Raw genomic sequence first — 9,639 nt, 5'->3', positions numbered from 1 at the left:
TGAAATAGGAGAAACTGTTCATGGATTTTTGTGAATCAAGCAATTGGAAAGCCTATACATACATTGTAAACCAAAACGACTAATACAGTAAAAACAAATCTGTGAGTATCTCTTGGTAGTGTGGGACAATTGCCTAGATGTCACACCGCATGATCCATACACTGTATGAACGCAAGAGAATAACTGCCACCTTTGCCAAAACTCTCAGACAAGTTTGTAGTCCACCAACCTTGAAGGGCGCCCTCCTTCTGTGGAATCCAACAATATCCCAGTTCCATTGTGGGCCTCTTCCATTGTTGACCCGCCACATCTCGGTTTCTGTGCCATCTTCATCCAGCATATGCATTGTCATATAGTCGGACAGCTCAGCGCCATCATAGTAGTACCAGAATTCCACGGTGCAGTTATTGGCACTCTCTCCATACTCAGCACTCATCATCTCAGCTGTCAGATCATCTGCCTGTTCATCGAAGGCAGTGATGTACTTGTAGAAACCTGAGATACACAAGATGTGCAGACATCCGGCAGAATAAATACATGTATTTACTAAAGTGTGGCATGATAAGTATTGAACTTCCTACCCTTGCAAGCTGAGAATCACATCTCTATTTTTTGGTCATCAAAACTAACAGCATCAAGAAAATTCAACGCAATATAGAAGTTCATCTAGACTTGCTCCAAGTCTGTAGGTATACAAATATCAAATACAGAACAAATTGAAGGAATGTACCAGCAGACTGTCACGTTAGTGGTGGGCTATTGTGTAGATTGTGGAGTGAATGCAATGGCCCACAGACTTGTGAACCTTGCAGGGTTTGGGTTGCTATAAATAATTCATTATGACATCAGGTTATATATACGCATGAAGGGTAGGCAGTTTCCCCAGCAGTTTGCAGAATGACCATGTTACAACCATTGAATTATGTACCACTATTCTTTATTACACTGATTACAGAAGATTTATTTCAAGAATGTTCAATGCGGTAACTTTGTGACTCTTGTTTTTCAAATTGGATAAATTATCATCTTGACTGAGTGGACTGAACATGCATGAGAACATAGACACGGCTTGTGATGTAGGCCTATTCACCACTGCACTATGTAGTCAGGCCGAATTTCCTGAAAATTTGCTGCATGACCATGTTCATCTGAGATCATACAAGACAAGAGAACCTCCCTTATCAAGTCTTGAGAACTATCGGCTGTAAATCAAGATTCTTTCTTATGATAATCCCTTGTCAATCATTTGCTTATGCTTATGTCAACAAGTGACCAGACCACTGGTATCACCACAGGGCCTCATAAGTGCCTATTTAAGTCAATATTACAGCGTTTTTCTTTCTTTTCAATGTTACAAATAATCCAGCTGAAGAGCACAACACTTGTGTAGCTGTCTTTTGTGTAGCATGTATTGGCATGTATAGTGCGTCCTCGTAAATGTGACCTTTAGTTCCGTGACCTCTAGGCCCGGCTCTAGCCATGCCTACTTCCTGCCATGCCCTCGCTATGCTTACTGTACTAATTTCCCAAGGGAAGCAGCTCTTCGCAAGGGAAATATATACAGTAAACACAGCGACGTCTGTACACGTGGCCAGAAGGCATGGCCAGAGGAATTGGCTAGAGGTCACGGAACTAAAGGTCGTATTTACATATGGTCAAATTCCCCATTGAGGGCGCACTATACATGCCAATACAAGCTACACAAAAGACAGCTACACAAATGTGCTCTTCAGCTTTATTTGTAACATTGAAAAAGAAAGAAAAACGCTGTAATATTGACTTAAATAGGCACTTATGAGCCCCTGTTGTATCACTAGAGGGCATTGGTAAGGTATGCCAGTTGCTTGGCCAGTCGGTTACTGCTGTCGAGAAAAGCCAAGCGACTTGGGGCAGTCTGAAGTTCATCTTACAGGCAAGGGGTTTGAGGGAAATGTAGAACCTGGATGAAGGAAGTTCTCCATATAGTGTGGTCACTTTTGGCCAAACACAAGAGCTCCTGACCAGCAGTTAAGTAATTTTGGCCAGTAACTGCAAAATTTCTAGGCCATTTTGGGTAAACACCTGCTTCTCCTTCCCTGACCACTTGTCCACAATAATTTGCCACCTGCTGGTATTTGAAAGTTTAAACTCCTTAGCAGATAAAGCCTTTTAGTAATTCTCTTGCTAGCACATCTAGTAGGTTAAGATTCACGTATTAGCATTCATTTTAAATTTGTGACGTGCAAATTACGAAGTAACTGCTAGCTATATTAACATGTACCTCCACTTTTGCATCACACATGTTTGTATCCACCTACAGTGACAACACTAAGTTTTGCAATTATCGCACAGGTTCAACAAAAAGTGTACAGAAACAAAATCTTAAGAGACTTCTGTACATAAATGATAAGGAAACCTTTTGTTCTGGCAAGTACTTATTTTGAAAAATGCTCTTGAATAAGATAATATCCCCTTCTGTAACTTTTCAAACTAAAACCAAATCTAGATTTAGCCACACCCATACTCGGAATGTTTATGTTAAAGTAATCTGTGTTTTATCACAGATGTGTTTTGTGATTACACCTAGCTATCTGCCTTCCTTACATCTTCACTGTCATCCCCTTAGCCAATCGGCTCTTCTACCCATGACTGTTATCAATCCTCCTTCCCAGCCAATCAGCCACGTTTGCACACGACACTACATAATCAAGCCTTTGTCTCATCGCTCCATTCATTCATTCATTCATTCATTCAGCCGCTGGGTTCATGCCATACCAGCTCAGCCTATCCCACCACCATCCCCTGTCTCCTCTTCTCTTTTTTCCCTTTCTTTCAGGTGTCCGGGCTTTGGATTCCATCCTGACCCCCATTTCTCGGGAATTCCACTCCTTTCCCACATTGCGGCCTCTCAGGATGGATTCATCTAGGTCATTCAGACCTTGACCCCAAGGTCACCAATGACCGTTGCTCGGTTGCTTGACTGAAGGGGCCCTCTCCCATATATTTTGCTCATATTTTATTGTAGGTTAGTTTGCTACTTCTATTTTGACTGTTTTGTATTGTAAGTTTTGATAGTATTTAGTTTGAGATCTGCGAGGGCACTAGTTCTATGCCCTTTACTGCTTTATATTTGCCGTTTCATCTTGTGCTTTATTCTTTACTTTGTTGGCGTTTACATTCTCCTTTTGCAATAAACCCTCCTGTCTTTCCTCAACTTAGCGGTGGTGTGTTCACAAATTAAAGTAATACCGTATTGTTTCATCAAAAATGTACTCAACAACTTGTTCTACTTGTTTACATTCACATAGAAGGCCATAGTAACGATAAAAAATATAAAAAATATTAATATTGTGAGAATACATCACCTGTATAATCTCCAATGGTGTGATCATATTGTGGTGCGTTGCTACCAGGAAAAGCTGTCATGGCATTTGCTCTGGTCCAATCATAGCCATCCAAATTTTGTTCTCTCCAGTGACAGCTGTCAGTTTCAAAATCACAGAAGATTGCTGGAGGGGAAGAGACACAAATAGTATTATTATATCATGTTGTACTGGACTAACCTGTAGGCTGTACTGAATGTTAATCCCAGAGACGAATAGAATATTGATATGAAGTCCATTTGTAAGCTGTCAATGATGCTTCAACTAATAAGCTTTCACACTCTCTTCTTGTAATTTTCAACTGTGCAGGTCTACTTGAAGCAGTTGAGGTAGTATGTGCCTCAAACTTTTGCTCAAACTTTCCTCAAGGAATCTTTCAACCATTCTCTTTCAAAATCAAAAATTAAAATCGGGGGGGTCACCATGCAAATTTTGGTACTAGACAAAAAAATACCCTAAGATTTACCGATATTTAAAATTCAAAATGGCCATCATCCCTGTGTTAACTCTATGGAGAAAACAAAATTTTCGAATTTTGAATAACTATTAAAGCTGGTGAAAAGTTTTCTTACACCAAGAGCTTTAAAATGAACCCCAACAAGTGGTATATCAGAAAAGAATTGTAAAAAGTTTGAGAGTCTGAATATCTGTCCCTGAGGCACATTCTACCATAAATTGAATAGGTTCAACCGATATGAGGTGTCGATAGGTTTACAAGAACACAAATACATTGTTACATAATTTTCAGGGGCAAAACCATCTAAACACTTTCAAGCTATGCTCCTATGCATCCTGTGAGTACCTCATTGTGAATTACATTAAACTATTCTTTCACTAAAGAGCCACAGGCAAGCTTTTCATGAATTTCAGACTCATCTTACTGTTACTTTTTTGAAAACTACACCACTTGGAAATCGATTTTGTGATATTGTTCAAAATCAAGTACACTCAATTAATTGAAACTTCTTATTAATTTACAATGTACACATTTCAAGAGTGCTGAAATGAGCGAGAAAGAAAAGATTTTAAAATAAGAATACACATCGTTGAAGATGCTATCGTTGAAGCCGTAATAATATCTGTTTGACTGATTGACGACCAAGTCTCAGTGAAACTGCAATTATTCTTGGATGAAGGAGTGTTCTGTGTGCTGGACTTGAAAGTGCATGCCAGTGGCTGTTGCACTACAACGCACTGCACTGCATATTGATTGATCTTGCTGAGGGAAGTGATCAGTGTTCACGTGCGTAAAAATAATGATGACTTACGACATGATTCTTCATCTGAGCCATCGGGACACTGGTATTTGTAATCACAAAAGTTGCTATCTGGGATACATGTAATTCCATCTTGACAGAGGGATTCTCCAGGTGGGCATGTTGTGATGTCTGATAGAACAAGTACCAAAATATCAAGGTTTGTGCGAAAGAAGAACTTGTAGAATAGCCTGGCACTGAACAGATGAAGACTTTAGAAGTCTCCTTTGTCACTGCAACTTTCTTTTGATAATGTTATGACATTCTCAAAGAATCAAGCATTTGAATCTTTTTTATTTACTTTTCAAAACTAACTATATTTTTGTAAAGTTTGAGGATCAGAATCAAAAGCTTTCCTTTCTTTGACCTTACCTGGACACACATCGGGTATTAGGAATATGTCATCCAATGCCATGTAACCAAGTGAACTTTGGAAACCAGTATGTGCTTCAAAGACAATCTGATGAAAAAAGAAACAAGAGAGCCATCCATTGTTTATCTACAGTCACAAGTCCAGAGATGACAATAGTTCGGCCATCTTGGAAAGTACATGTATCGTATGTAGCTTTCAAAACACAAGTGTCAAGTCATATGTATAGAATCGCATGCAGATTTTTGTTCATGTATACATTTAACAGAAATTTTGCCGTTGTCAATTCAGTATGCGAATGTACGTAACCTTCATGTATTCTGAAGAAGTTTCAAATTATGATAAACAAAATATTTCTCAGAACTGAAAAATGACCTATGATTATCTGTGGAAATGGATAAAAAAATATAAAACTTCTCTTGGCCTCCATAGCAATAAATGTGACCTACATAACCATTAAAACTCAGTTCAATTATATTATACTATTTATGACATTTATCGTAAACCCTTTGACTATGTTGAATGCCGGAATTTTCTGGTGCCATAATGAATAACTATATACAAACATGAACCTGGAATTCCAGAAAATTCAAGCTAGATCGTCTACATTATCACAGATTTGGTAAACAGGATAAAGCATTGGTGCTGGTAGTAAAGGGTTTACAGTTGAAATACTAATAGGACACTACGAGGGACAAGATTCAGTGACCAGTCGTCCTATACCTGATACTCCACATTACTGGAGATAGGAACTGCTGCCCTGATCCAGCTGGGGCCTTGAGGACCTTCTAATCGGTACAGCTCAACTCTGTTTTCTGGGTTTTCACTCTCAATGAGGAACACATATAAGATGCCGGTGTCTATAAAAAAATGGCGATTTAAATCTGTAACAAGTGGTTTGTGATTTCTATTCATAACAATGGTGTTTTTTTCATGTGATGTATTTCTTATGATTTCTCCCTTTTTTGTTAACATAGATTTTAAGGACTCTGAGGACACTGAAATTACCAACCACATGACAAAAAAGGACAAATATATCTTATCAAACTGAATAAAATATTTAGAGGTTATAAATGGCAAGCGAGGGTATTTGGTTGCGGATTAAGACCTCTGGGGTGAAAATTAGCATATTTGGCGGAAATAATCACCGAGCGAAGCGAGGTGATTATTTCACCCAAATATGTTAATTTTCTCCCCAGAGGTCTTATATCCGCAACCAAATACCCGAGCGCACCGTTTATAACCTCATTATAATATGTTGAAGTTAAAAACAAGTGGACAATTTCGTTATTTAGGGCCGAAGTTGGAACAACAGTTCAGGAGCGCCCAGCCTCATACAAACTCTAAAAAAGAACGTTTCAGAACGCGCGCGCGTGCACAGTTGCATTCATAAACTACGGTTACGCAACGCATCGATATCGCGATTAGACATCGAACTTGAAGAATTTTTACTTTCTAAAAAACGCTCATAAAAAAATTGTGGTGTTGTTACACAGACTCCGCTGCTTACAGAAACTCTTCATATTTTGGTTCGTCAAGCTGCACTAGCCTAAAATTTAACGATCAAACTGAAGCCATAGACTTGTTCGACATTACGGCGCGTTGAACTCTCAAGTTGGCGTTCAAAATTTGCGCGAGCTCAAAAATGTTACGCGGCGCAGGTCTCTTGTTGAGAATATAAACCCGGCTCCAGCCAATCAGATTGCCGGATTCCAGCTAAGCATATTATAATTATATTAATAAAACTAATTGAAACACTAGGTGTAAAATATCCTGTTTGTTAACAGAGGCGGTTTTCTCCAGTCATGAGTAGAGCACTGAACACTAGATGGCAGATAAAATGAAATTTTGTCAGGTGTTTGGAAAATGGAACAAGACCAAGTGACAAAAACATTTTTTTACATTTTGCAGATACATGTAACATTGTTTTCTGTCAAAGTATGGCAATACGAATATGACAAGCACTACTTCTGTGTTCTGGTAAATGTATGAAACAATGTTTTCAGTATGCCAACATTATTTTGCAGTCAAAAGCAAACTTTTTATCATGTATAATAATTGCGGTTTGTTTTCCTTGCATTTAAAACTTGGTTCTGTGATATTAAAGGCTTACTATGCTGTAAATTTTGATGGTTTTTCCACAATTAAATATTTTTTGTTTTAATCCCAACTGCATTTTCTTGTTCTTCTCCGTGGATCAAGTAAAATACAGAGAGTTGAGCTTGTCAAACTCAGCCTATACATATGTAAACTGCTTTTTATTGTTGACAAGTTAATTCTGGTCTGGACTAGAGTTAAAAATGTCAACAATGATACATTTTACTCACTGGCAAATGGACGCTGCATTGACATGCCAAATAGTTGGTGATTCAATATGCTTTTGGAAGTAAAACAAGAACTTGCAGTGGACACAAAAAACAAAAAGAGCTATGGCTACTAGCCCTATCATTTACCCGATCAATAACCTATCCCTAACCCTAGCCTTGACTTTGGGTAGAATGTGTCCTAGGGTTTACTGCCCTGATACCCACAATTTGTACGTAGCATATCTTGCACTCACCTTCCACGTCATTTCCTTGTATCTGATAGTAGAACTCAAGACAGGCTGCATCCGTTGCTTCAAAATGCTCACTTACGAGATCACCCCGATTACCAATAAGAGCAGAATGACCAGTGTCAGCAAACACATACCAACCTGAATGTGTAAAAATACGTGGAATTCAAAAAAATATCAAACATGTGCAAGTTTTAGAATATTACTGTAATATGTGCCTTGAACAGAAAGTTTTGGACATTCAATTTCTGCTTCGAAGAAACCATTCTCTTTCATGATCAGGAATAGAAATGGTGACTGAGCAAAGTTTGGGATTACAGCAACAAATTATCAAAAATATCACTGTTCAAAGTTTAATATAGGTTTGTTCCTAAATATAGCTGCATAAGCGCAACATTAGACACTGCTGCTTGAAATTGGGACAAATATTTCGTCAGTGTTGCATTTGTGGCTCGTGTTGTAGTTCATAGACTGAGCTGTTAACATATCTTTTCTAGAGTTCATGGTAACATCGGCAGTCACCTTTACAGTTGCATTTTTGTCATTCTTGCATGTTTGTTTCCAAAAATGTAATTAAAATTTGCACACAAATAGTTATTTTTGCATATTGATGCGAGAACACTGACATTATTCGCAAACAGCCCTATTCATGCACTGATACTTAACAATCAAAATGGACGTTTATTGAGTTTATACCCTGTCTTACATCTATGGGGAAAATTGTTTCACAAAAACGACACAGGTAAAGTTAAGTTACTTCACAGGCTTCAAAAAGAGTCCACAAGCAGGACCAGAACAGTATTGTAAACATTTGAGCCCAAATACTGGTATCTGCCCCCAAAAGGAGCACTACACCTTTAAAGCCCCAACAGCTGCCAATGCGTAAAAATCTGATCTAAAAATATCCTCAGTTTTCCGAGAGTTCTTTGAAAAAGAACCGCTAAAGACTAAAAATGTGTATAACGCTGTCATAAAAGTCAAAAGTGGCATGTAAATTCAAGCATTTTAACATAATTTTAGATTTCCCGCCATTTTCAAAAACTAAGCATGTGACAAAGAAAATAAAGATTACAACAACAAAATGTTGGACATGTGTTGTCCATTCATCTAGATGGCATCATACGTTTCTTTTACGATCACGATGTGTATGTGCAGGAAATAATAATGTGTTTTTTGTACTTTTCCATGGGGGCATTTTATGAGTGGGGCACCCATTTATTATTTAACCTGTTCAAACATGTAGGCATGGTCCAAATCAGCAAGTAGTGATACTTCTATACTCGTCCTTCAGTTAGCACATTCACATGAGCCAACTTTGGTTTGAAAATGAAATCATGAAAATAATGCATAAAATTCGCAGCTATTGGGGCTCTAACATTGGTGAATGTTCCAAAGTGGTTATTGATGGGGGCTGATTCTGTAGATACTTACCATCCTCGCTGCCGGTTGTGTGGTCTGTGAGAGGTCCATGGAATGCACTTGGCATACCACCAGTATTCCACATCCAGTCAAAGTCATCGCGGGTGTCGGGCACGTTCTGCCAACCGCACATGTTGGTTTCAAAATCGCAAGAACCTGAAAATCATACAACCAATATGGAGCACAGGTACTCATTGCAGTATGTGAAGTGGTGATGGATCAGACTGACAGTCTAACTTCAGTCCATATGTCAGTGGTGAAACTTTGGGAGTATGAAATATAATGAGATGCACTGCAAATACTCATTCATTTTGTGATCAATGAAAGAATAGCATGAGTTACTAAATATTCATATATATGCTGTATAAGTCGTTTTTTATCAAAATTCTGAAGTGGAAAAATTGTGGGGGACACCCTATAAAAGGATGAACAGCTCTGATGAAGAGAATAACGACAAACTTCAGCTGCAAATGACTCAAAAAAATGTAAACTTGATAAAATCAAGCAATGAAATAACACATTCAATTTGATTTGTGATAATGATTACAACATGTCAAACTCTAGATCACTGCTACACTGAGCACAGAAGTGGCCTGCCAATGCTAAAGATAGGAATCATATTTTTTGCTATGCACAGAGGATGTAACACCCTTCTCTGTAGCAGCACACAGAAATTGA

General features: G+C 38.2%; 1 protein-coding gene across 1 annotated transcript in view; it reads right to left on the bottom strand.

Moving 5' to 3' along the window:
- Positions 1-133: 133 nt before the first annotated feature.
- LOC139141195 (MAM and LDL-receptor class A domain-containing protein 1-like) overlaps positions 134-9,639 on the bottom strand; it is a 62,387-nt gene continuing 52,881 nt past the window's right edge. The window contains exons 53-59 of the mRNA XM_070710819.1: positions 8,974-9,117; positions 7,549-7,683; positions 5,712-5,848; positions 4,991-5,078; positions 4,631-4,750; positions 3,345-3,488; positions 134-495 (exon numbers count right to left, since the gene is read on the bottom strand). Coding sequence (XP_070566920.1) covers positions 134-495; positions 3,345-3,488; positions 4,631-4,750; positions 4,991-5,078; positions 5,712-5,848; positions 7,549-7,683; positions 8,974-9,117 — 1,130 coding nt within the window. The remainder of the gene's footprint in view (positions 496-3,344; positions 3,489-4,630; positions 4,751-4,990; positions 5,079-5,711; positions 5,849-7,548; positions 7,684-8,973; positions 9,118-9,639) is intronic.

Source organism: Ptychodera flava, chromosome 9 (assembly GCF_041260155.1).
Source record: "Ptychodera flava strain L36383 chromosome 9, AS_Pfla_20210202, whole genome shotgun sequence".
Taxonomy (NCBI): domain Eukaryota; kingdom Metazoa; phylum Hemichordata; class Enteropneusta; family Ptychoderidae; genus Ptychodera; species Ptychodera flava.
Note: the sequence above shows the minus strand (reverse complement) of the source record. Positions and strands in the feature narration are given on the sequence as shown.